This window comes from Podarcis gaigeae, assembly GCF_964106915.1.
Source record: "Podarcis gaigeae genome assembly, chromosome: 2".
In the NCBI taxonomy this organism is placed as follows: Eukaryota; Metazoa; Chordata; class Lepidosauria; order Squamata; family Lacertidae; genus Podarcis; species Podarcis gaigeae.
In genome coordinates this window covers 125,153,525-125,181,004 of record NC_139679.1, presented here as the reverse complement: position 1 = coordinate 125,181,004, position 27,480 = coordinate 125,153,525, and the positions used below count along the sequence as shown (strand labels likewise).

Genomic DNA, 27,480 nt, shown 5'->3' with positions numbered 1-27,480 from the left:
TTTACTTGATTTAGGAGAGGGAGCTGCCTCCCCAGTGGTAGAGGAACCCTCTCCGGCACTCAGGGCAGGGCAGCCCATACGGAGTGCGCATGTGCGGCATCCCGTACGGATTGCGCATGCACAGTCTAGACAGGTTGCCACACATGTGCAGTCTGTAATAATAATAATAATAATAAATTTTATTTATATCCCGCCCTCCCCAGCCGAAGCTGGGCTCAGGGCGGCTAACAACAATCAAAATAATCCAACGATTCTAAAAACATTTCATTGTAAAAATTAATTAAAACCAAATTTATGGCAACCAATAAGCAATAAGCAAAATTCTGTGCAGATTGCCAGAGGAGGGGGGTCAGGCTGCGCCCTGACCAAAGGCCTGGTGGAACAGCTGTTTTGCAGGCCCTGTGGAAAGATGTCAAGTCCCGCAGGGCCCTGGTCTCTTGTGACAGAGTGTACAGGCTGCCGCTCAGGCACGGTGACCGTACAGGCTGCCATGCGAGTGGCATCCTGTACGGACTGCGCATGTGTGGCATTCCACATGGAGTGCGCGCACACGGCACACCATACGGTCGCTGTGTGAGAGGCAGCCTGTAAGGATGGCACGCACGAGCGGCAGCCCATATGGATGCCGTGCACCCTTGGCCGCTCTACAGCTGGGGGGAGGCAGGGGCAATATTGTCACCCCCCAAGAGTGGCACCCAGGGCGCACCGCCCCCTCTGTCCCCCACTTCCTACGCCCCTGTACCTCCCCACCCACCCCCGGCTACATCCATGGCGAAACGGGAAGCATAAATAATATCAACGACACTGTTTTCACATATTCCATGCGTCTACCGAGGCTGCTTTCAAGGTGTGTGTGGCAGATTTGCCCTGTTACTATATTAAATGAGATGTCTCGAAAACTTCTCAAAGGCTTCCGGCTTAGTCCTACCGGACAAGGGAATTCCATGCCCTGCAAGCCTTTTCTGTACATGGCATCCCCCAGACCTTACCCCACTATATCCCACTATCAGACTCCTGTAATTATTCTTAATAATAATAATAATAATAATAATAATAATAATAATAATTTTATTTATATCCCTCCCTCCCCAGCCGAAGCCGGGCTCAGAGCGGACAACAACAATAAAAGCAACACAGTTCACATAAAATCACATTGTCGTCTTCCACTACTGAACAGTGGTAGTTCATCAGTTTTGCTGAATTTAACGAAATAATTTAAATTGGATTTGGCACAAATACTGTATGCAATTCATTGCTGCTGCTGCTGCTCTTAAATCTCCTTGTGCTATTCTCTTGCAAATCGATTTCGGGGCACCCAGGCCAGTGGGAATGTTTTAGGAAACGCCGGCGTAACCCTTGGCTTGCACCTCCCAACCCCCCCACACGAAAAAAAGCTACCAGCAAAAGCACAAAATGAGGGTAATTTGCACAGGCGCCACTTGCTGCTCCCCCCTGCAAGGGTTAAAGCCACGTGCTGCAAAGTCCTAGAGAGGATTTGGGGGGGGGGAGGGAGAGGAGGAAATAAGATGGGGTTACGTCACTTCCTCCCTTCACTCCCCTGCCCTCCTCCCTCCCCAACTCAGAGAGATAGAAGCAGAGAGAGAGAGAGAGGAAGGAAGAGGTGGGGAGGGGTCTCGGGTGAGTTTGCAATGTGGGGTTTTTTTGGAGGGGGGTGGAAATGATGGGTTGAGGCGGGAGGGGGGGTGAGGAAGGGTTCCTTGGGAAGCAAGTTGAGAAGGGGAAAGTCTTTCCAGCTCTGCCTGACCCCCCTCCCGGGAAGAGAGCCGCCCCCGTCTCGCCGAAGCCCCCTCCCCTCCTTGACAAGGCCACTCTGCCAGGCAAGCCTTTGGGGGGAGCACCCGCTTTGCAGGGCGCCTCCTCCTTTGCGTGTTTTAAACCGCCCACAGAGCTGGAAGGGACCCCCAGGGGCTATCCAGCCCAACCCCCCGCAGGAACCCCAGGCGAGGAATCCCTGGCATGGGGGCGAAAGAGAGTTAGCCCCTTCCTCCCTCAAACAGCTCTTACTTGCTTGTTTTTGTTACAGATAGGTAGCCGTGTTGGTCTGCCATAGTCAAAACAAAAAATTCCTTCCAGTAGCACCTTAAAGACCAACTAAGTTAGTTCTAGGTATGAGCTTTCGTGTGCATGCACACTTCTTCAGATACCACTGAAAGCTCATACCTAGAACTAATTTAGTTGGTCTTTAAGGTGCTACTGGAAGGAATTTTTTGTTTTGCTTGTTTTAGTTGTTTTAGTCATGTCTGACTCTTCGTGACCCCAGAGCACGCCAGTTTGGTCTAAGCTCATGTTCGTAGCTTCTTCTTTTTTAAAAATAAGAATATTTTTTAAAACTATTTTCCTTATACAAATTTTGCAATACTATAAATTAAAATTATTATTTTTTCCTTACCTGAGCTGATGATAGCTTTTATCCATTTCCGCAGTCACACAATCAATCATTCAGTAGCTGAACTGGGTTCCACGCAGTCACAAAAACAAATTAACCGGAAAAGCCTCAAAACTGGTGCATGCGCCCCAGAAACAATAGCCGACAGCCACATTGGACGTTCAGCTTCCGAAAAATGTTCGAAAACCGGAACACTTACTTCTGGGTTTTTGGTGTTTGGGAACCAAGTCATTTGAGAACCAAGGTACCACTGTAGAAATAATTTTCTTGGACTTGGGAGAGTGCTCACATCGCACTGCTTGAGAAGCGGCGCAGAGTAGTGGTTAGTGTTCTGAACTAGGACATGGGAGGTCAGGATTCGAATCCCTGCTCACCCACGAAGCCCACTGGGTGACTTTGGGTCGGTCAGGCTGACCTACCCTGCAAGGTTGTTGTGAGGTGTGGCGTTTGCCCGTTCATTTGAAAATGTCTGTACAGGGGGAGGGAAAGAGTTAATATGTAGACCAATAGGAAAGCTGGAGGCGGAGCCTACCTGTTTATAAAAGGGCTTAGCCCAGCTTGGTTTTAGTGGGTTGGTTGGGAAAGGCAGTTGGGAAAGCAGTTGGCAGGCAGTTGGAAATAGACAGTTAGCGCACTTGGTTCTTGGGTGAGGGGAGGTAGAAGAGATGGAAGAGACAGGATAAAATAAGACTCAGAAGGTAAAGAGTAACAACGTTTTGAATGCAGTTAAAGTTTGTGTTTGCAATAAACTACACTCTTCTTTGTTAACTTAAGAACCTGAATGAGACTTAAGTGATTTACTGGGGAGGACCTGGTTGGTGGCAGCGGATTAGTCCGTGAGACGACCGGGGGCTCCGTACGAAAAAATTGTGAGGGGGCAAAGTGTATACACCCCCTTGAGCTCTTTGGAGAATAGGTGGGGTAGAAATGTAATAGCAATTTTTAAAAAAAATCGAGTTACTGACCTGTTAAATTGGTGGTAGGACTCTCAGGGCGGTCTAGAAGCGATCGTACAAGACACTTTCTTCTGAGTGGACTTGCCATTGTACAGATATATGGTGCGGCGGTGTTTGTAATCCTGTGTATCGTTCTGGCCACGCCTCACCTCCAAAAGGATATCGCAGAGTTGGGAAAGGTTCAGAAAAGGGCAAAGGGAATATTTATGAGTGAGGGAATACAACAGTACATCGATATGTGACACAATCTCTCATTCTTATTTTCTTTTCCAAAGGGAGAATCTTGAACTGACGGCTGAAAGCCTCCTGTTTTGCCTAAAACTCACCTGCTTGCCTGTAGACCAGCAGTGCATTTCCTGTGTGTGTCTACTCAGAAGTAAGCCCCGCTGATTTCAACAGGACTCTGCTCCCAGGTGAACACATATAGGATTGCACCCTTTTAGGTCTTTTGAGACTAATCAGGGGCCTCTTCACACAACCTTTGTCCTGGGAATGGAAGGAACTTTGCAGCAAAAAGACTTTTTTGTCTGGAAGGGAGCTGAGATGGATCTCGGAGGTAAAATGGGTCTTCCAGGCCCAGCAAGGGAGGCATCAGGAAAAGGCCCTGGCTCATTTTTGGCTGAGAACTCTGGGGAATTCCAAAAAAGAAGAGGGCAGAAGATCCTGGATGAAGGAGCCGTAAGTTCAAACACTCTCTGCCGGCGCTTCAGGCACTTCCGCTACCAGGAGGACGAGGGCCCCCGTGTGACCTGCACTCGACTCCACCGTCTCTGCCATCAGTGGCTGAAGCCAGAAAGGCACACCAAGGCCCAGATGCTGGACCTAGTGATCCTGGAGCAGTTCCTGGCTGTCCTCCCCCCGGAGATGGAGAACTGGGTCAGGGAGTGTGGGCCGGAGACCAGCTCCCAAGCAGTGGCCCTGGCCGAAGGTTTCCTCCTGAGCCAGGAGGAAGACAGAAAGCAGGAAGAGGATCAGGTGAGAAAGCTGAACACACTGATAGTTCTAGGAAGCTGGGTTTGTAACCAAGGTGGGGTTGTATTTTGTTTTTTTAAATAATTTTTATTAAGTTTTCCATTTTAACAATCCAATCAAATCACATTAAATATTCCAAATTATACATATACATATCAAATAATCCAAATATTCTGCCGAATTATAATTTTTTTGTTGGGGCTTCCCATGCTTCGAGTTCGGGGGGCGGGGCTCTGATTATCTCATATCTCTGCTGCTTTTGATAGTCATTTCTAATAGTTCCTTTAAATCTTCCTGTTGTTTTCCTCCTTTCACTGCCTCCGAGTTGTTTCCACAAGCGAGTTGAAGTACAACGATGTGTTTCTGTGTGGGTTTTATGTGTATGATACCCCTCTGTCCGTGCAGCATCTCCTCACACGCTGGTATTGCTGCCAAATCAACCCAAAAGTCTTTTCGCTGCTGGCAGCTGCCATCTTCTCTCAGTTCCGATGAAACAATTCCAGGCGTCTGCTCATGAATTTCCCCTGACCGGTTACATCAAACATTAGCCTTTCCAGGGGAGATTTACCAAATCGAACTTGAAATACAAATATAATGACATATTAAGGGCTCACCTCCCCCTATGACTATTTATAACTCTGTAGCTCGGTCTTATTCCATCATGGCGGATTTCCAGATTAAAAGGAGGGGTTGTATTTTGACATGCAGTTCCTTGCAACGGAGAGATTTTACTACCTCTAGAGGCCAATTGTTCCGCTGGTCAGGCAAGGCCATCTGACTTTGCCTGTGGCAAACCTGCAAGCAGGACAGGACAGGACATTACAAGAGCCCTCTCACCCCCTGAGCTTTCCAACAGCTGTTTTTCAGAAGCCCTGCTGGCTGCAACTGTGGAGAGCAGGGCATGGCCACCATGGATTGCCAGATAGTTATCCACGATGCGCTGGGTGGGGAGGCCCAAACATTCCGCCCTGCCCCATTGATTTCAGCAGGGTTTTGCAGAGACTTAGGGGAGGGAGGCGTGAATCCATCCCTCGGTCACTATTGCTTCTCTCAACTCCTCCCCATTTCCCTGCATGGGACCCTTGCTTCTGTTTCAGGTGCTGGAAGTGATCATCGATTCCCCCAAGGCAGTGTTTGGCCTGCCCAGTACCTGTCAGGTCCCGTTATTTGGGGTAATCAACCAAGAGGATCGTCCATGGAACATGTTACCGGGTGAGGGCGGATCCCTTCTTGGTGGGGGTGCAAAGTTCCCAGGAGAAAGTCCAGCTCCCCTTCTCCTCTTGGGGGGCCTGGAATTCACCCACAGTTCGCTGACGTACTACTGCTTTCCACATTTTGTCTCCACCACCTCTTCACAGGGAACGGGATGACATCACCGCCACCCCCTGAAATGTCTCTTAACGGCGGAGCAGAAACAGCTGCTGTGCAGCCGGCTCAGGTAAGGAAAGGATCATTGAAAAATATTTGCAAGGCAGGGAGAGACTGATTGATATCAAAACTGTGTGTACAGTATATCCGTCTCTATGTGGAACTTATTAGAGGAGTGGGCATCTTCACCTGCCCAGGTGAATGCTGGAGAAAGGGACTTGAGTGAGGAGACACCAGCCTTCAGCAACCTGGAGGGGAGTAATAATAATAATAATAATAATAATAATAATAATAATAATAATAATAAATTTATTTATACCATGACCATCTGGCTGGGTTTCCCCAGCCACTCTGGGCAGCTCCCAAGAGAACATTAAAAACACGAGAAAGCATCAAACATTAAAAACCTCCCTAAACAGGGCTGCCTTCAGATGTCTCCTTAAAGTCAGATAGTTGTTCATATCCTTGACATCTGGTGGGAGGGCGTTCCACGGGGTGGGTGCCACCACCGAGAAGGCCCTCTTCCTGATTCCCTGTAACTTGGCTTCTCGCAGTGAGGGAACCGCCAGAAGGCCCTCAGAGCTGGACCTCAGTGTCTAGGCTAGATGATGGGAGTGGAGACGCTCATTCAGGTATACTGGGAGAACTGCTCTTGTGCTCGGGTTCATTTGTGGGCTTCCCAACAGAGCAACTGGCCGGCCACTGTGAGAACAGGATGCTGGATCAGGTGGGCTCCCTTTGGCCTGATCCAGCAGGCTCTTCTTATGTTCAGGCTAGTGAAGGATGACTCATGGAAATCTGCTGTGCCTCTTAGTATGCCTAGGGCAGATTGCAGAAACTTTTTTTTTAACCTACCACATCTAAAACAGGAATAAATGTCACAGACCCAGAGAACCTACTTTGCTCCAGACATGTCCACCAAGCAGAAGCTAAAATCTCTCTTCATTTTCTCATTTTTGCTTTATTTATACCCTACTGTGTTTTTGCTTATAGTCACTGGGATGTTTGCTAATTTTAAGTGCTGTTTTTATTATTTTGTTGGGAGCCGCCCAGAGTGGCTGGAGAAACCCAGCCAGATGGGTGGGGTATAAATAAATTATAATTATTATTATTAATGAACTGCTTTGACACCAGCATTTATTGTTGAAAAAGCAGAATAATGTTTTTATATTATATTAAATCACCCCTGTAGGGAAATTACCTTCCCCTGCACACATCAAACATCTCTCTCCGCATTTGGGAGTGAAGGACAACCGTTCTCCTTTGACCTGCCTGTTAACAGGGGAACACCATGTACTTCTTCTTCCTCCTCCTCCACCACCTCCTCTTCTTCTTCTTCCAGGGTCCCCTGTCCTTTGAGGAGGTGGCTGTGTGTTTCACCAAGGATGAGTGGTCTCTGCTGGATCCAGGCCAAAGAACATTGTACAGAGAAGTCATGCTGGAGAATTCCCGGAACGTGGCCTTGCTGGGTAAAGGATTTCATATTATTATTTTACTTTAGCAGTTTATGTATTGCCTTGAGTGCATAAGCCTATAATCTGTGTACAAGAAATGCAGTTCAAGGAAGATTCAAATAATTAGTTAAAATGGTGAATTAAGAATTCACTTAAAGGATCAATCTTTGCTCCGAGTTTAGGTAGCCTCTGCCGTTTCCAGCAACTAGTACTTAGAAGCAGCAGCATAATGGCAAGTAGCCATTAATAGCCTTTACCTCCATAAAGCCATCCACATTGATGGGCATCACTGCCTCCCGTGGGAACAAGCTCCATAGTTCAACTATGTGTTGCATGAAGATCTACTTCTCATTTTATTAAAGCAATAATTTTAGTTTAAAGAGATAATTTTATTAAATGATAAAGAAGGGAGCACAGTCTAGAAACCCACAACACCTCTAAGGGCAGATCCATTGAAAAGGGGCATTCAGAACACACATTCAAAGCACAGGACCTCCCTCGAATCCTGAGAACAGCCGTTCCATTCTGACAGAGTTACAGTTGCCAGCCCCCTTGATCAGCTACGGTTCCCAAGATTCATTTGAGGAAGCTTGAATGTTGGAAAGGACCACAAGGGTTCTCTAGTCCAACCCCCTGCAATGCAGGAATCTCAGCCAAAGCATCCATGACAGATGGCCATCCAACTTCTACTTAAAAACCTCCAAGGAAGGAGAGAGCCCACAACCTCCTGAGGGAGACAGTTCCACAGTCAAACCACTCTTACTGTCAGAAAGCTCTTCCTGAGGTTTAGTCGGAATCTCCTTTCTAGCGTATCCAGAGGTACCACTGTACCTTGAATCCATTGGTTTGGATAAACCTGATGTGCCTTGACTAAACCACATATGTGCAGCCTCTTCTCTATGGGAGTGAATCTGGTTTGATGAAAATCTTTCTGCCCTTTCTTTTTAAAAAAAATATATATATTAACAATTTCAACATAACAAAATATCAATACATATCATATTCATTATTTTCCCCCTTTCCCCCCACTTCCCCAACAAACCCTCCCCCCAGAGACGTCCCTCAGCTCCTCTCTCTGATTTCTCAGCACATATTGTTCTCTGCATACTGTAAAATTGTATAAATCCTTATATTTATCTATCTACTATATTAACCATCAATAAATTTGTGTATGTTTATTCAAAACCTGCCAAGGAGTCCAGTTCATTTTGTTGTCTTTCTAGATAATTTGTAAAAAGTTCCCATTCTTCTTTGAAGTCACAGTTGTCCTTATCTCGCAGTTTGTATGTCAGTTTAGCCAGTTCTGCATAGTTCATCAATTTCTCTTGCCACTGTTCTTTTGTCGGGGTTTCCTCATTCTTCCATCCTTGTGCTATCAAGACTCTCATCGCTGCTGTAGCATACATAAACGAATTCTTTATTTTCCTTGGCAGGTGTTGTCCTACAGTCCCTAACAGAAACGCGTCTGGTTTTTTTTACAAATGTCATTTTAAACATTTTCTTCAATTCATTATATATCAGCTTTCCGCCCTTTCTAACCAGGCTCCTCTCCTTTATTCCAGAAGGTGATGGGTGGCCCAGTAAGGATGAGGAGGGACCATCCAGAGAGTCGTTGGAAAGGAGCAAGTATCAAGAGACAGAAGAGGAAATCAGGAATCACGAAGGGCCAAAAAATCAGGAGCGGAATCAGCTGGAGGTGTGGATGAACGAATCAGTTAATTGGCAGGGCAGCAGCTTCCCCAAAGTTCCTATTCAGCAAGAAAAGCAGAAAGGAGCAAAGAGGAACGTCTGCTCGGTGTGCGGGAAAGGGTTCAGCCACAAATCGGACCTTAACGTTCACTGGCGAATCCACACGGGGGAGAAGCCGTTCAAATGCCCGGAATGCGGCAAGAGCTTCACGCAGCGTGCAAACCTTGCGTCGCATCAGAGGATCCACACGGGGGAGCGGCCGTACAAATGCGCCGAGTGCGGAAAGGGCTTCTACGACAAATCGAGCCTCGCTATCCACCAAAGAATCCACACGGGCGAGAAGCCGTACCAGTGCTTGGTGTGTGGAAAGAGCTTCCACCAGAGCTTCGGCCTCACCTCTCACCAGAGGATCCACACGGGGGAGAAGCCCTACGTCTGCTCGTACTGCGGGAAGGGCTTCTACGACAAGCCACACCTCACCAGGCACCAAAGGGTTCACACCGGCGAGAAGCCGTACAAATGCTTGGTGTGCGGGAAGAGCTTCAGCCAGATCACAAGCTACACGTCCCACCAGAGAATCCACACGGGGGAGAGGCCCTTCATGTGCTCCCACTGCGGGAAGAGCTTCTACGACAAGTCCAACCTTCTCACCCACCAGAGAATCCACACGGGGGAGAAGCGGTATAAGTGCCTGGAGTGCGGGAAGAGCTTCAGCCAGAAGAAGAACCTGACTTGCCACCAGAGCATCCACACCGGCGAGAAACCTTACCAGTGCCTGGAGTGCGGGAAGTACTTCCGCCAGCACACGGACCTCACTTCCCATCAGAGAATCCACACGGGGGAGAAGCCGTACCAGTGCCTGGAATGTGGGAAGAGGTTCTATAGGAAAGCTGATCTAAACAGGCACCAGAGGATTCATGTCGGGGCGGGGAACCCCATTATTTCCTGGAACGTTGAGATGCCTTCGGAGGGGGTGTCGGTCTTGCGTCCCATCAGAGAATTCGCCCAGGAGAGCCAGTATGTCACCCCTGAGATGCTGCTGAATCACCCCTTGTTAGTCATTGAGGAATCCACATAGCAGAGTCTCCTCCTGTTGTTGTTTAATCGTTGAATTGTGTCTGACTCTTCGTGACCCCATGGACCAGAGCACACCAGGCACTCCTGTCTTCCACTGCCTCCCGCAGTTTGGTCAAACTCATGCTGGTAGCTTCGAGAACACTGTCCCACCACCTCGTCCTCTGTCGTCCCCTTCTCCTTGCGCCCTCCATCTTTCCCAACATCAGGGTCTTTTCCAGGGAGTCTTCTCTTCTCATGAGGTGGCCAAAGTCTTGGAGCCTCAGCTTCAGGATCTGTCCTTCCAGTGAACACTCAGGGCTGATTTCCTTCAGAATGGACAGGTTTGATCTTCTTCCATGGGACTCTCAAGAGGCTCCTCCTAGTTCCGCCAAATAAATATTTGGGATGTGGAAAGGAGCAAACTATATTAATATGCAGACTTTTTTAAACAAACCAAACATCAATGCAGACACAGACTGATGCTGGTAACTGTCACCCTTCTGGGGAAAAAGAAAACAGTAGGCCCCACATTTATTTACTTGGGTATATTCAACCTCTGAGGGAGGCTGCTATAATACATGTTTTTATGCCTTACTGGGTCCTGTTATTATTTCTTGACTGGTTTGCATGAAGCTTCCTTTTATTTCCCCTGTGCCTTAGTTTTTTTATTAAAAAATTATTATGATTAATATATATATATATATATACATTTGATGGAAACTATTTCTCTCCATTGGCCTGGAATTCTGACTGTGCCCTGCCTTTTGTAGTCAACGCACATTAAAACACGTTTAGCTAATTTTAGAGTCGCTGCTTCCTTGTTTGGGTCTGAGGAGTCCCAGGATTCTTGTGGGGTGTCTGGGCGTTCCGTGTCCGTTCCTGCTTTCCAGAATCTGGAAACAGTGCCTGAGTACAGATGTACATCAAACAGAAGCTTGTAGGATGTGGCTTTGATGCTACAGCCATCAATAATGCCAAAAATGGGAGGCACCAGGCAGATCCAACCCTGGCCTAGGCTACACCAGACGTGGTAGCCTACAATCCATAGAATCATAGAGCACATAGGGTACATCTAGTCCAACCCCCTGCAATGCAGGGATTGAAGAATCTCTGACAGGTGGCTGGGCAACCTCCATTTAAAAACCTTTGAGAAAGAAGAGCCCACCTTCTGAGGGAGTCATCCAAGCTCTCCAAAGTCCCAGGAAGACTTGGTGAAATTATTTGTGAGAATTGACTAGATGTGGTTTTGTTGACACTATCTCCCTCACTCACTGGGGGGTGGGGATCTATCTAGAAGAGCCCTTCTTAATGTGAAAGGTATCAAACTCCACATTCTGGGGAAGAATTAATTCACTGGCTCTTTGTTGCAGTCAGGTCTGGCATATGGGGACAAACTTCAGGGGCCTACAGCCCACAAGGCCTTCAAATGACCACCCATACAGCCCAGGGAAGTATAGTGGTTAAGAGTGGTGGACTCGTAATCTGGGGAACCAGGTTCGATTCCCCGCTCCTCCACATGCAGCTGCTGGGTGACCTTGGGCTAGTCACACTTCTCTGATGTCTCTCAGCCCCACTCACCTCACAGAGTGTTTGTTGTGGGGGAGGAAGGGAAAGGAGATTGTTAGCCGCTTTGAGGCTCCTTCGGGTAGTGATAAAGCGGGATATCAAATCCAAACAACTCTTCTTCTGTGTGGAAAACTGTTCCCTCAACTATCACCACAAAAAGGTTTCCTTCGGTCCCACCTTTTAATAAACCCTGCTGGATCAGGCTAGCATCCTGTTCTCACAGTGGCCAAATCCAGTATACCCAGCTAACACTGGAGACAACGAACCCATAACTAAGACTGTTTATTAAAGGCACATTAATGCCATCGAGAGGACACTGATACTGACTTGGTGGCTTTTGATGTGCTCAGTGACAGTTTCTTTTTTTTATAAATAATTTTTATTAATTTTCACAACAAACAAACAAAAAAAAAAACACAACACAAAAAACAAGTACAAATAAAACATGACTTCCCCATACCTCCCTTTCCCTGCATTCTTGTTTAAAAAAGATTTTTTCCTTAGCAACCCTTCAATCAATTTTCTGTAGATTCTCTTAAAATTTTCTTAACATTATTATTTACAGCTGTAATTCTCTGTTTCTTACCCCTTAACATCTTAACAGTCCACAATTTTACAGCATTTTTAAAGATATACTTTAAATTTTTTCCAGTCCTCTTCCACTGTCTCTTTCCTCTGGTCCCGGATTCTGCCGGTCATCTCTGCCAGTCCCATAAATTCAGTCACCTTTGTCTGCCATTCTTCCAGAGTGGGTAATTCTTTCATCTTCCAATACTTTGCCAAAAGAATCCTTGCTGCTGTAGTTGCATACATAAAAAATGTTCTATCCTTCTTTGATACCAATTGGCCGACCATGCCCAGAAGAAAAGCCTCCGGTTTCTTTGGAAATGTCCACTTAAGGACTTTCTTAATTTCATTATAGATCATTTCCCAGTAGACTTTAACCCTTGGGCAGGTCCACCAAAGGTGGTAGAAGGTTCCTTCAGACTCATTACATTTCCAGCAATTGTTATTGGGCAAATGGTAAATCTTTGCTAGCTTGACTGGGGTCATGTACCACCTATAGATCATTTTCAATATGTTCTCTTTTAAGGCACTGCATGCCGTAAACTTAATACCAGTGGTCCATAACTGTTCCCAGTCAGCAAACATAATATCATGACCAATATCCTGTGCCCATTTAATCATAGCTGATTTAACCGTTTCTTCCTGTGTGTTCCATTTCAGCAACAAGTTATACATTCTAGACAGATTCTTAGTATTGGGCTCTAACAGTTCTGTTTCTAACTTTGACCTCTCCTTCTGAAATCCTAATTTTCTGTCTTGCTTAAATGTCTCATTTATCTGATAATAGTGTAGCCAATCCCGAACTTTATGCTTTAGCTTATCGTAGCTCTGCAGTTTAAACTTTTCACCCTCTTGTTCCAGAATTTCCCAATATTTTGGCCAGTTAGGGTCCATATTAAGTTTTTTCACTGCCTTAGCTTCCATTGGTGACAGCCACCTGGGGGTTTTACTTTCCAACAAATCTTTATATCGAATCCATACATTATACAATGCTTTCCTAACAATATGGTTTTTAAAGCCTTTATGCACTTTTACCTTGTCATACCATAGATATGCATGCCAACCAAAATTATTGTCATACCCTTCCAGATCTAAAATGTCTGTATCCTCAAGAAGTAGCCATTGCTTCAACCAGCAAAATGCTGCTGATTCATAATAGAGCCTTAAGTCTGGCAGGGCAAAGCCCCCTCTATCTTTCGCATCAGTTAAAATCTTAAATTTTATTTCTGTGGACTTGAGTCGATGGCAGTTGCTGACAGCAGCCTCTAAAAGGCAAATTTACCTCAGGCCAAAGACCCTAAACCTTCACCTTGGCCATGTATGCTTACAACCTGGTTTAGCTACTGGGGACAATCTACCTCTGGCCATAGGTACTAACTCCCAGGGGCCCTGAGTGCGTGAGTACCCACAAAATTCCCCATGAAGGGGCTGGGCACCCACAAATTTCGGTGCCAGGGCCATGCACATTTCATGGCGACCACGACACCCATAGCCACTAGGCCAAGCTGGTCTCCTGCCTCTGACCGCCCCCCCAAAGCTCATCCAGTTGTACTTCTGGCTGCTTGGCCAGCTTAGCCAATCTCTGAAAAACCTGCTTTTTTGAAATCTTTAAGTTAAGGCTTTTTTTTTTTAAAGCAGGGCAGCTTCGGCCTGACACAGCTGCCAGCTCCCCTTTCCTGGCCCTAATGGCAGCTTCATATCCAGCCCTCAGCTTCCTCTCAGCGCTCTTTGCCTCACACCTCCCCTCACCAACTGACATTCCCAACTGTCACTGTTTCTGCCAGCTGTCAGTCAACTCCCTTTTCTTTGCTGGCCAATCAGAGTCTTGTTGCATTCCGTCCCAGACCAATCAGCTTCAACGTGACTGACTATCGTTTCTTGAAACTTTAGTTTTCTTGCAATTCACAGCCAGCTGTTCTCTTTGGCAGTATCCTCAGAATGCCCTCATCCATCTTTTTAGGCCTACTTTTGTTTGGGATAGAGTTACCACACCATCTGTGTATAATAATAAATAATAATTTTTTTATTTATACTCCACCCTTCCCAGTTCAGAAAACCGGGCTCAGGGCTGCTAACAACAAATTTAAAACAATTGATGCAACAAAACCCAGCATAAAATACAGTATAAAACGTGAATAACAATAAATTCAGAATTCAAAAATCAATTTCAGGGGAAATCCATCCGATAGTAATACAGAGATGGCTTTTGTGGCCAATTTCGAGGCATGATACTCTGGGGATGTTAAACTCTGGACAATATCATTTATACATAAATTAAACAGTGTGGGAGCTAGGATACAACCTTGCTTAACTCCCTTTGGGGCTGGTACTGAAGGGGAACAGTTAGTTAGTTTTGTGAATCCCCCCCCCCCCCAGCCAGGCCTTAAAGCCTCAAGCACTTTTCAAACTGCACTTCACAAAGTCCCCCCCCCCCCCTAAGGCTGAAAGCTTTTAGCTCAGCATCTTTCTATGTAACAACGTTAGAGCACAATGTCTTTTGCTTCTCAGGCTAGCTGACCTTGTCCAAGCACCTTTAGATTGTTGCAAACTCTTCCGGGAGCAGAGCCAGGGAACATTTTCTATGCAATTCTGTGAAGGGGGGGAGAGGGGAAAGGGGGGTTTGGGAAAAAGGATAAAAACCTGCTGTAAAATGTTTTTTTCTGTGGCCTGTTTTTGTGAATCCATCACAAAGGAATGGCAGAATAAAGCTCTTTCTCTGGATTTAACCCCTTGGTGTCGTTTGACTCTTTTCGTCCCTGCCCGGGTGCAACGCTTTCCTACCCATGGTTAAAAAGGCCTAGAAAGGCTACAGTACAGATCCTGTGAGCTGCCCATTTGTAGAGCAATGCACTTTCTCGGAACTATTAGAACCCAAAACTAAGATATTATCAAGAATGTATAACTTGCTGTTAAAATGGAATACGCAGGATGAAACGGTCAAATCAGCTATGATTAAATGGGCACAAGATATTGGTCATAATATTATGTTTGCGGGTTGGGAACAGTTGTGGACCACCGGTATGAAATTTACGGCATGTAATGCCTTAAGAGAGAATATTATGAAAATGATGTACAGGTGGTACATGACCCCGGTCAAGCTTGCAAAAATCTATCATCTGCCCGATAATAAATGTTGGAAATGTAAAGAGATTGAAGGTACATTCTTTCACCTTTGGTGGACGTGCCCAAAGATTATATATAAACATTTAATCAATAACAATAATATTTTATCTATACTTGAAGAGTTCAACTTATCCCACAGTCTTTCTCGAGAGACTGAATCGAATGCAGCTTTCAGATCAATGAAAGCTACATATAGAGCACACCACTTGGTTTCTTAACATACTTATCTATAAAATGGGCTAGTACAAAGCAATGGTCTGTGGTGGATCTGCCTTATCTAATTCTTGCTTGCTCTTTGGCAAGAATAGCTCCATCAGTTATCCAGTCAACTAGCTTATTGTAAAGATGCTTTGCAAATAATTTGCTAATCACAGACAGAAAACTAATTGGTCTATAACTAGCCGGATCGGATAGAAGGCCCTTTTTTGAATAAAGGGATGACTACAGCAGTGGCCCAAACTTCAGGAAATAACCCGGATGAATCGATAAATGAGAATATTACCGCCAGCAGGGAGGCCCACCAGCCGATGTTAGATTTCAACTTTTCTGGGGGCAAATAGCCTATGCTGGGTGCTTTATTATTTTTTAACTGAAATAAGGTTCTCAACCTTGGTTATAGATACTGGAGGCCAGTCTGGAAAGTTTTCCAAAGATTCTGTTATTTGGTTGACCTCACTATCCTGCCCATGATAGAGAGAATGAGAATATTGCATCCATTCATTGAGTCCGATAGTACACACATTGCAAGCATTCTCCAGCAGGCCTAATATTGTATGCCAGAAGGGGGAGGTGGGAGGCCTTTATTGAGATATGCCAAGCATGTTTTTCTGCATTCTGTTTTTTCCATCCTAGCAGAAGTTTATACAGTGGTGCCTCGCAAGACGAAAAGAATCCGTTCCGCGAAGCAAGCCCATTGACAGCTTAGCGGATTAGCGCTATTAGCGGTTTTATCGGCTTTTAGCGGATAAGCGGCTTAGCGGCTTAGAAAAAGGGGGGGGGGAGGAAATAAACCCCGCAGGAACTCGCAAGACATTTTCGTCTTGGGAAGCAAGCCCATAGGAAATTCGTTTTGCGAAGCACCTCCAAAACGGAAAACTCTTTCTAGTGAGTTTTCCGTCTTGTGAGGCATTCGTCTTGAGGGGCACCACTGTACTTCTGCCTGAGGGAAACATACTCACTAATTAAGAGGGGTTAGAGTTCATATATTTGCAGTAAGCTATGTGTGCTTGTGTGTCCCAGAACCTGGCATTGAAGCATCTACTGTTAAATTGGCCTAAAACACACAGGAAAGCACAAGACCTCAAACTGCAACAGCAATAGGCTTATTTTCCCCACTTTCAAAACGTAAATAATGATAATAGCAATTTGACCTTTTAAAACGTTCAGCTGCACACACTCTTTTTCTTAATCGAGGTTTGCAAATCCTTAAAAGTTTGCTTTTATTCACTCCTAACAGAGAAGGAATGTGGGAGCAAAGCATGGAATGGCTTTGGAGGGATGAGACTGGTTAGCGGGAGGGGAAATGCCGGTCCAGTTCAGGATCCAAAATTAGCTGTGTTTCCGGCCCTGCCGGGGGTTCGGACTAGATAATAATAATAATAATAATAATAATAATAATAATAATAAATTTTATTTATATCCCGCCCTCCCCAGCCGAAGCCGGGCTCAGGGCGGCTAACAACACTAAAAGAGTACAACATTATAAAACATTATAAAAATGAATTAAAATCAAAATTAATGGCAACCATAAACTAAAGTCTTGTAAAGATTGCCAAAGGAGGGAGTCAGGCTGCGCCCTGACCAAAGGCCAGGTGGAACAGCTCTGTCTTGCAGGCCCTGCGGAAAGATGTCAAGTCCTGCAGGGCCCTTGTCTCTTGTGACAGAGCGTTCCACCAGGTTGGAGCCGCAGCCGAAAAAGCCCTGGCTCTAGTTGAGGCCAGCCTAACCTCTCTGTGGCTTGGGACCTTCAAGGTGTTTTTATTTGAAGACCGTAAGTTCCTCTGTGGGGCATACCAGGAGAGGCGGTCCCGTAGGTACGAGGGCCCTAGGCCGTATAGGGCTTTGAAGGTTAAAACCAGCACCTTAAACCTGATCCTGTACTCCACCGGGAGCCAGTGCAGCTTGTATAGCACCGGATGAATGTGATCTCTAAGCGAAGACCCCGTAAGGAGTCTCGCTGCGGCATTCTGCACCCGCTGGAGTTTCTGGGTCAGTCTCAAGGGCAGCCCCACGTAGAGCGAGTTACAATAATCCAGTCTGGAGGTGACCGTCGCATGGATCACAGTGGCTAGGTCAGGGCGAGAGAGTTAAGGAGCCAACTGCTTAGCTTGGCGGAGATGAAAATATGCCGCCTTTGTTATAGCTGCAATCTGCGCCTCCATGGAGAGGGAGGTATCGAAGATTACACCCAAACTCTTGACGGACGGTGCTGGCACTAATTGCAGCCCCGCAAGAGATGGGAGTTGCCCCCTCAATCCCACATCGTCCCGTCCCAGCCAGAGGACCTCTGTCTTCGAAGGATTTAACTTCAACCGGCTCCCACGTAACCATCCAGCCACAGCCTCCAAGCATCTGATCAGTGTGTCTGGGGCCGAGTCCGGGTGGCCGTCCATCAACAGATAGAGTTGGGTGTCATCAGCATACTGATGGCAGCCCAGCCCAAAACTCCGGACAAGCTGGGCGAGGGGGTGCATAAAGATGTTAAAAAGCATCGGGGAGAGTATTGCACCCTGGGGCACACCACACACCAAGGAGTGGCGGGATGACAATTCCCCCCAAGCGCCACCCTCTGTCCCCGACCAGAGAGAAACGAGCACAGCCATTGAAGGACTGTGCCCTGGATCCCCACGTCGGCAAGGCGGTGGTCCAGGAGTTCGTGATCGACCATGTCGAAGGCTGCTGACAGGTCTAGAAGAATCAGCAGCCCCGACCCGCCTCGATCCAGCTGCCTGCGGAGATCATCTGTTAGGGCGACCAGAGCCGTCTCGGTCCCATGACCAGCGCGGAAGCCGGACTGGAATGGATCCAGAGCTGATGTTTCATCCAGAAACCTACCAAGCTGTTCAGCAACCGCTCTCTCAATCACCTTACCCAGGAATGGAAGATTCGAAACCGGGCGGTAATTGGATAGATCTAAAGGATCTAATGATGTTTTCTTTAAGAGCGGGCGCACCACTGCCTCCTTCAGTTCCCCTGGGAATGTCCCGGTGCCAAGGGACAGATTGATGATATCCCCCAGGGGGGCCCGCACCTCGTCTGGACACGCTCTAATCAGCCAGGACGGGCACGGGTTGAGAGGACAGGTGGTGGGCTTTCCAGCTCGGAGGAGTCTGTCCACATCGGCTGGGGATATCCAGTCAAAGTGGTCTAATACTGAACCCGAGGACAGTCGAGGGGCCTCCAGTTCCTTTATTGTATCCAAATTGGCAGGGAGGTCATGGCGGAGCAACAAGACCTTCTCCGCAAAAAAGCTCGCGAATGCCTCACAGCTGTGTGTCAAATTGTTATTTAAATTTGGCTGTCCTTCAAGGGACGTTAAAGACCGAATTATACTAAATAATTGCGCCGGGCGAGAGCTAGCGGATGCAATGGAGGCCGAGAAGTAGGACTTCTTAGCGGCCTTCACTGCCATCTCGTAGGTTTTCATAAAAACCCTATAAGATGTTCTTGAAGCTCCGTCACGGGCACCCCGCCATACTCGCTCTAGCCGTCTGAGGTCCCGCTTCATTTTCCGGAGCTCCTTGGTAAACCAGGGAGCCCAGTTTCTGCGGGGTCGCAGAGGGCGCTTAGGTGCGATCTCATTGATGGCTGCTAGGAGCTGGGTATTCCAGGCCTCGACAAGCTCAGTCAATGAGTCGCCAGGGGGAGAAAGGTCCCGCAAGGCTTGACAGAATCTATCAGGGTCCATCAGCCTCTGCGGACGAGCCCAAATTGGCTCGCCACCCAAGCAGGGTGGGGGTGGAACGTCAATCCTGGCTTTCAGAGCGTAGTGATCAGACCATGGCACCTTCATCGAAGGAGACATGATCACATCTATACCTACGCCAAAGATCAAATCCAGCGTGTGGCCTGCTTGATGTGTGGGGCCCGAAACAAACTGGGAGAGCCCTAGTGTCGCCATGGAAGACACCAGGTCCAGAGCCTGTGAGGAGGGAGTGGCATCAGCATGGATGTTGAAGTCCCCCAATACCAATAGGTTAGGGAACTCCAAGGCCCAGCCGGCCACCGCCTCCAGCAGGCCTGACAGGGTGGCTGCTGGTGTTTTAGGTGGCCGGTACACCAGCCAGACAGCCAAGCTCACCTCAGAGCCCCACACTAGGCCAACACATTCAATGCCGGGGATCGATGGCGATGGTAGAGCCCTGAAAGAACAATCTTCCCGGATTAATAACGCCACCCCTCCCCCCCGGCCCACAGTCCGTGACTGGTGAAGGACGGAGAAACCCGGGGGCGCCATCTCTCGTAAGGTAACAGTATCCCCTTTGCGCACCCAGGTCTCAGTCACACATGCCAGGTCAACCCCCTGCGAGGTGAAGAAATCTCGCAGGGTGGCGGTTTTGTTGCCTATAGACCTGGCATTGCACAACACCAGTGACGGAGGTGAGTAGTCCTTGCTCATCCTACCCTCGTCTCTCGGGAGGGGGCGCAGATTGGAAGGGGTACGAGCATATCCGTATCTTGATCCCCTTCGCCTATGACATCTGCCCCCACCGCCATACCTCCCTCGCCCCTCCACAGTAGGAATCCCAAGCCTAATATTCGCCTCCATTTACAGCATATAAAAGCAAACAAATAAAAAACAATTACATGAAAACAAAACCAATCCCCACCCCACTCCACAACCACCCAACCCCAACCCAAAATAAACCAAAACAAAATAAAAATACATGGATAAAAACCACCGCTTATGGTGGTACAACAAAGCAAAAAATAAAAACAGTTTAAAACATATAAAAACACTTCAAACAACCGCTGCAGCAGCACTAGTGTCCCCAAAGCTGCGGCAGTGGTGAGCGTGGGCCCCGCCCCCTGGCCTGATGGAGAGTGGGCCTGCAGGGGGAAGAGCCCTCCCCACAAACGCATGGCAAAGCGGCAGCAGCAATGTTCCGAGGCCTCCTTGGAGCCTTATATGCTGAGGTGGAGTCTGGGGCCTGCCCCCAGGCCCAAGGTGGAGAATGGGCTTGCAGGGGGAGCGGTCCTCCCCAAGACTCACCGGCAAAGCGGCAGCAGCAGTGTCCCGGGCCTCCTTGGAGTCTTTTATGCTGGGGTGGAGTATGGGGCCCGTCCCCAGGCCCAAGATGGAGAATGGGCTAGCAGGGGGAAGAGCCCTCCCCACAAACGCACGGCAAAGCGGTGTGACCGCTTTGTGTCCCCTTCTAACTCCCCGAATATTTGATTCTATGAAAATCGCACCGTGGGCGGCACCTGATTCCTGCGACTTGGCAGAAGGGCAGAATTGTTCCAAAAGCAGAGTTGGCTGTCCATCTGTCAGGGGTTCTTTAACTGTGACACCTGCATTCCAGGGGGTTGGACTAGATGACCCCCGGGACCCTTCCAACTCTACCATTCACAACCAAGAGCCCTCCTTCCACCTCCCTCTCTGCTCCCTTGCCGGGGCTGAACTTTTTCTCCCTGTCTTTTATTTTTTAACTGTGGCCATGTCCACACCGTACAGTGGTACCTTGGGTTAAGTACTTAATTCGTTCCAGAGGTCCGTTCTTAACCTGAAACTGTTCTTAACCTGAAGCACCACTTTAGCTAATGGGGCCTCCCGCTGCTGCCACCGCGCGATTTCTGTTCTCATCCTGAAGCAAAGTTCTTTTTCTGGGTTAGTGGAGTCTGTAACCTGAAGCGTATGTAACCAGAAGCGTTTGTAACCAGAGGTACCACCGTATACTTATTTTAGGGTGGCAGAACCGCCTTCTACCTGCTTCACTTGCGTCCTGGGCAGACAGAGCCTGCTCAGGACTTTAAGCGCCCCTCATCTGAAATTTGGGAGAGCTGCTGCCGCTGCCAGTCAGTGCAGGCAACAGGACTCAGCATAAGGCAGCTTCCTAGGCTCCAGCCTCCGACGTGGCTGCCCTGTCCTTCACGGGAGACTTTGAAGCAGAGGCTGGGTCATGTATGATCTAGCTGTGATCTCTGCATCAGAGGGGGTTGGGCTAGATGACCCCTCGGGGTCCCATGCAACTGATTCCATGGTCCCCTTTGCTCCCCCCCCCCGCCTTGAAAACCCCCCACCAGCACTGCAGGATTTCCTGCAAATCGCACCCACCCACACCCCTCCCTTTCCCACCAAGATTTGGGAGGAGGAAGTGACTATTCCCAGGGTCCTCTCTAGGGCTGCGAGCAATTGCTTTTTAACCCTTGAGGGGCGTGTATTTCCTTTGCAAAAAATAAATAAAGGCGGGGTGGGGGGAAAGCCACTGAGAAAGGGGCGGCCGGATGCCTAGAGAGGCAGCTGGCGGGGGGGGGGGGAGGAGGAGAGAAGCAGCTGAGCTTTGCAAGATTCGATTCCTCTCCTCTCTCCGCTTTGCACGTGGGAAAGAAAGAAAAGATCTTCCCACGGGTTGCATCCCTGGATGAGGTGAGTGACAGCTGCCCCCCCAATCCCACTTCCCCACAACTTGGGCTCGAGGGGGGCGCAAAGGGAGGGGGCGCAAAGGGGGGCGGGATTTAGATGCAAAGATCTGAACAGTGAATGGAGGCTTAACAAAAAGAAAGAAAGGCAAGGGAGGTCAAAAGCATATAAAAATATTCAAAGCATTTATACAGATACTCAAAGCATGTCTTTTCGATAGTCTCCAATATGACTGGGCTCAAAACAACTCTGCATAAGGGCACCAGTTTAAGAAGAGCAAGCCGGCTTCATCCTTTCATCTGTTTTCATCTCTTTTTTGGCCTGACTATAAATCTAAATTTTTATGTGAGCTCGCTCTTTCCCTCAAACAAAACAATGTGAGCCCAAGGCAAAAGTTAAGCAGATTTACCTATTTTTCTATTTACCTATTTTTCTTTCCCCTCATTTTCTCTTTCCCTTATTGATATGTGTTGTTACCTCTCCCCTCCCCCCACCTAGCTGTCAACGTTTTCCCCTTTTTAAGGGAAATTCCCTTATTCCGAATAGGATTCCTTGCAAGAAAAGGGAAAAGTTGACAGCTATGCCCCCACACCTTGAGAGTTATGGGTACATGTTCTGCAAGATGAGAGTTTTATATGGCGTCAGTTTTGCTGATAGAATTCTGCCTATCACTCTCGATCCTGTGCTCAGAAGCCCCTGCAGTCTTCTCCACTGAATCATGCCCCCCCCCAACCTGCTATTCTGCCTTCCCTTATTTCTGCTTTAAAAAGCCAAATACTTCACAACACCAACCACTCTGAATTGTCTGCCTCTTTCATTTTCCAGGTAACTGTTTACTGATGTCTGCAGGTGTTAATAATAACAATAACAATCATATACCACCCTTTATCCAAAGATTTCAAGGCATAAAATACAACACACACCCCACAAAATATATAATAAGAACAAAACAGGCCCATTAACAGAGTGTTAAGGAGCCCAAAGCCTGGCTGTAGAGAAAAGTTTTGCCTGGCACCTAAATGTGTATAGTGAAGGCACCAGCTGAACCTCCCCAAGGAGAGAATTCCACAAATGAGGAGCCACTGTAGAAAAGGCCCTTTCTCATGTTGCCACCCTCTGGACCTCTCAAGGAGGAGGCACATGAATCATAGAATCATAGAGTTGGAAGAGACCACAAGGGCCATCGAGTCCAACCCCCTGCCAATCAGGAAACACCATCAGAGTACTCCTGACATATGGTTGTCAAGCCTCTGCTTAAAGACCTCCAAAGAAGGAGACTCCACCACACTCCTTGGCAGCAAATTCCACTGTCGAACAGCTCTCACTGTCAGGAAGTTCTTCCTAATGTTTAGGTGGAATCTTCTTTCTTGTAATTTGGAACCATTGCTCCGTGTCCTCTTCTCTGGAGCAGCAGAAAACAACCTTTCTCCCTCCTCTATGTGACATCCTTTTATATATTTGAACATGGCTATCATATCACCCCTTAACCTCCTCTTCTCCAAGCTAAACATGCCCAGCTCCCTTAGCCGTTCCTCATAAGGCATCGTTTCCAGGCCTTTGACCATTTTGGTTGCCCTCCTCTGGACACGTTCCAGTTTGTCAGTGTCCGCCTGAACTGTGGTGCCCAGAACTGGACACAGTACTCCAGGTGTGCGCATGTGCGGCATCCCGTTATCCACGATGCGCTGGGTGGGGAGGCCCAGACATTCCGCCCTGCCCCATTGGTTTCAGCAGGGTTTTGCAGAGACTTGGGGGGGGTGGAAGGCGTGAATCCATCCCTCGGTCAGTATTGCTTCTCTCAACTCCTCCCCATTTCCCTGCATGGGACTCTTGCTTCTGTTTCAGGTGCTGGAAGTGATCATCGATTCCCCCAAGGCAGAGTTTGGCCTGCCCAGTACCTGTCAGGTCCCTTTATTTGGGGTAATCAACCAAGAGGATCGTCCATGGAACATGTTACCGGGTAAGGGAGGATCCCTTCTTGGTGGGAGTGCACATAGCTGTCAACGTTTCCCTTTTTTAAAGGGAAATTCCCTTATTCCGAATAGGATTCCCCGCAAGAAAAGGGAAAAGTTGACACTTATGGGTGCAAAGTTCCCAGGAGAAAGTCCAGCTCTCCTTCTCCTCTTGTGGGGGCCTGGAATTCACCCACAGTTTGCTGACGTACTACTGCTTTCCACATTTTGCCTCCACCACCTCTTCACAGGGAACAGGATGACATCACCGCCACCCCCTGAAATGTCTCTTAACGGCGGAGCAGAAGCAGCTGCTGTGCAGCCGCCTCAGGTAAGGAAAGGATCATTGAAAAATATTTGCAAGGCAGGGAGAGACTGATTGATATCAAAACTGTGTGTGTACAGTGAGGGGGATAAAGTGTTTGATCCCCTGCTAAATTTGCCCATTTGCCCTCTGACGAAGAAATGACTAGTCCATAATTTTAATGGTAGGTTTATTGTAGCTGTGAGAGACAGAATAACAACAGGAAAACCCCCAGAAACCCAGAAGGCAAAAGTCAGAGATTGATGTGCATTATAATCTCCACCAGCCAGATGTCAGGCTACCTGGTATCTTCATGTCCCAGTTTTTGATGTTTGATGTTTTATCATGTTTTTATTATTTTGTTGGGAGCCGCCCAGAGTGGCTGGGAAAACCCATCCAGATGGGTGGGGTATAAATTATTATTATTATTATTATTATTATTATTATTATTATTATTATTAATGAACTGCTTTGACACGAGCATTTATTGTTGGGAAAGCAGAATAATTTTTAAAAAATTTATATTAAATCACCCCTGTAGGGAAATTACCTTCCCCTGCACACATCAAACATCTCTCTCCGCATTTGGGAGTGAAGGTCAACCGTTCTCCTTTGACCTGCCTGTTAACAGGGGAACACCATGTACTTCTTCTTCCTCCTCCTCCTCCACCTCCTCTTCTTCTTCTTCCAGGGTCCCCTGTCCTTTGAGGAGGTGGCTGTGTGTTTCACCGAGGAGGAGTGGTCTCTGCTGGATCCAGGCCAAAGAACATTGTACAGAGAAGTCATGCTGGAGAATTCCCGGAACGTGGCCTTGCTGAGTAAAGGATTTCATATTATTATTTTACTTTAGCGGTTTCTGTATTGCCTTGAGTGCATAAGTCTATAATCTGTGTACAAGAAATGCAGTTCAAGGAAGATTCAAATAATTAGTTAAAATGGTGAATTAAGAATTCACTTGAAGGATCAATCTTTGCTCCGAGTTTAGGTAGCCTGTTTCCAGCAACTAGTACTTAGAAGCAGCAGCATCATGGCAAGTAGCCATTGGTAGCCTTTACCTCCATAAAGCCATCCACATTGATGGGCATCACTGCCTCCCGTGGGAACAAGCTCCATAGTTCAACTATGTGTTGCATGAAGATCTACTTCTCATTTTATTAAAGCAATAATTTTAGTTTAAAGAGATAATTTTATTAAATGATAAAGAAGGGAGCACAGTCTAGGAACCCACAACACCTCTAAGGGCAGATCCATTGAAAAGGGGCATTCAGAACACACATTCAAAGCACAGGATTTCCCTCGAATCCTGAGAACAGCCGTTCCATTCTGACAGAGTTACAGTTGCCAGCCCCCTTGGTCAGCTACGGTTCCCAGGATTCATTTGAGGAAGCTTGAATGTTGGAAAGGACCACAAGGGTTCTCTAGTCCAACCCCCAGCAGTGCAGGAATCTCAGCCAAAGCATCCATGACAGTTGGCCATCCAACTTCTACTTAAAAACCTCCAAGGAAGGAGAGCCCATCACCTCCCGAGGGAGACTGTTCCACAGTCAAACCACTCTTATTGTCAGACAGTTCTTCCTGAGGTTTAGTTGGAATCTCCTTTCTAGCGTATCCAGAGGTACCACTGTACCTTGAATCCATTGGTTTGGATAAACCTGATGTGCCTGGACTAAACCACATATGTGCAGCCTCTTCTCTATGGGAGTGAATTTGGTTTGATGAAAAGCTTTCCGCCCTTTCTAACCAGGCTCCTCTCGTTTCTTCCAGAAGGTGATGGGTGGCCCAGTAAGGATGAGGAGGGACCATCCACAGAGTCGTCGGAAAGGAACAAATATCAAGAGACAGAAGAGGAAATCAGAAATCACGAAGGGCCAAAAAATCAGGAGCAGAATCAGCTGGAGGTGTGGATGAACGAATCAGTTAATTGGCAGGGCAGCAGCTTCCCCAAAGTTCCTATTCAGCAAGAAAAGCAGAAAGGAGCAAAGAGGAACGTCTGCCCGGTGTGCGGGAAAGGCTTCAGTCACAAATCGGACCTTAACGTTCACTGGCGAATCCACACGGGAGAGAAGCCGTTCAAATGCCCGGAATGCGGCAAGAGCTTCACGCAGCGTGCAAACCTTGCGTCGCATCAGAGGATCCACACGGGGGAGAGGCCGTACAAATGCGCCGAGTGCGGAAAGGGCTTCTACGACAAGTCGAGCTTCGCTATCCACCAAAGAATCCACACGGGGGAAAAGCCGTACCAGTGCTTGGTGTGTGGAAAGAGCTTCCACCAGAGCTTCGGCCTCACCTCTCACCAGAGGATCCACACGGGGGAGAAGCCCTACGTCTGCTCGTACTGCGGGAAGGGCTTCTACGACAAGCCACACCTCACCAGGCACCAAAGGGTCCACACGGGGGAGAAGCCCTACGTCTGCTCGTACTGCGGGAAGGGCTTCTACGACAAGCAGCACCTCACCAGGCACCAAAGGGTCCACACCGGCGAGAAGCCGTACAAATGCTTGGTGTGCGGGAAGAGCTTCAGCCAGATCACGAGCTACACGTCCCACCAGAGAATCCACACGGGGGATAGGCCCTTCATGTGCTCCCACTGCGGGAAGAGCTTCTACGACAAGTCCAACCTTCTCACCCACCAAAGAATCCACACGGGGGAGAAGCGGTATAAGTGCCTGGAGTGCGGGAAGAGCTTCAGCCAGAAGAAGAACCTGACTTGCCACCAGAGCATCCACACCGGGGAGAAACCTTACCAGTGCCTGGAGTGCGGGAAGTACTTCCGCCAGCACACGGACCTCACTTCCCATCAGAGGATCCACACGGGGGAGAAGCCCTACGTCTGCTCGTACTGCGGGAAGGGCTTCTACGACAAGCCGCACCTCACCTCTCACCTGAGGATCCACACGGGGGAGAAGCCCTACGTCTGCTCGTACTGCGGGAAGGGCTTCTACGACAAGCCGCACCTCACCAGGCACCAAAGGGTCCACACCGGCGAGAAGCCGTACAAATGCTTGGTGTGCGGGAAGAGCTTCAGCCAGATCACGAGCTACACGTCCCACCAGAGAATCCACACGGGGGAGAAGCCGTACCAGTGCCTGGAATGCGGGAAGAGGTTCTACAGGAAAGCCGATCTAAACAGGCACCAGAGGATTCATGTCGGGGCGGGGAACCCCATAATTTCATGGAACGTTGAGATGCCTTCGGAGGGGGGTGTCGGTCTTGTGTCCCATCAGAGAATTCACCCAGGAGAGCCAGTATGTCACCCCTGAGATGCTGCTGAATCACCCCTTGTTAGTCATTGAGGAATCCACATAGCAGAGGCTCCTCCTGTTATTGTTTAGTTGTGTCCGACTCTTCGTGACCCCCTGGACCAGAGCACGCCAGGCACTCATGTCTTCCACTGCCTCCCGCAGTTTGGTCAAACTCACGCTGGTAGCTTCGAGAACACTGTCCAACCATCTCGTCCTCTGTCATCCCCTTCTCCTTGGGCCCTCC

At 48.0% G+C, this 27,480-nt stretch overlaps 1 protein-coding gene and 1 long non-coding RNA gene across 5 annotated transcripts; both read left to right on the top strand.

Moving 5' to 3' along the window:
• The first annotated feature begins 1,132 nt into the window (after nt 1-1,132).
• LOC310837277 (uncharacterized protein) lies at nt 1,133-27,480 on the top strand. 4 transcript variants are annotated; one of them, XM_083723578.1, is made up of 6 exons: nt 1,133-1,638; nt 3,639-4,338; nt 5,433-5,547; nt 5,694-5,773; nt 7,046-7,172; nt 8,720-10,701. In XM_083723578.1, the coding sequence occupies exons 2-6, from the start codon at nt 3,856-3,858 to the stop codon at nt 9,922-9,924; spliced, it is 2,010 nt and encodes a 669-aa protein (XP_083579704.1). In that variant the 5' UTR covers nt 1,133-1,638; nt 3,639-3,855; the 3' UTR covers nt 9,925-10,701. The 4 variants fall into 4 exon arrangements, with proteins under 4 accessions (XP_083579704.1, XP_083579703.1, XP_083579702.1 ...); XM_083723577.1 differs by lacking the exon at nt 1,133-1,638 and adding an exon at nt 2,375-2,651; XM_083723576.1 differs by lacking the exons at nt 1,133-1,638; nt 5,433-5,547; nt 5,694-5,773; nt 7,046-7,172; nt 8,720-10,701 and adding exons at nt 2,412-2,651; nt 23,584-24,021; nt 24,686-24,812; nt 25,759-27,479.
• LOC310836237 lies at nt 13,265-13,661 on the top strand. The gene is made up of 2 exons (XR_014559949.1): nt 13,265-13,432; nt 13,541-13,661. It is a non-coding gene; the product is annotated as an uncharacterized lncRNA (long non-coding RNA).

Excerpts from the sequence above, each read along its gene's own strand:
- LOC310837277 (XM_083723576.1), top strand. The coding sequence starts at position 3,856 with ATGGAAGGAACTTTGCAGCAAAAAGACTTTTTTGTCTGGAAGGGAGCT. Across the intron at positions 4,339-23,583 it reads GAAAGCAGGAAGAGGATCAG|GTGCTGGAAGTGATCATCGA; the intron begins GTGAGAAAGCTG and ends CTTCTGTTTCAG. Across the intron at positions 24,022-24,685 it reads CTGCTGTGCAGCCGCCTCAG|GGTCCCCTGTCCTTTGAGGA; the intron begins GTAAGGAAAGGA and ends TTCTTCTTCCAG.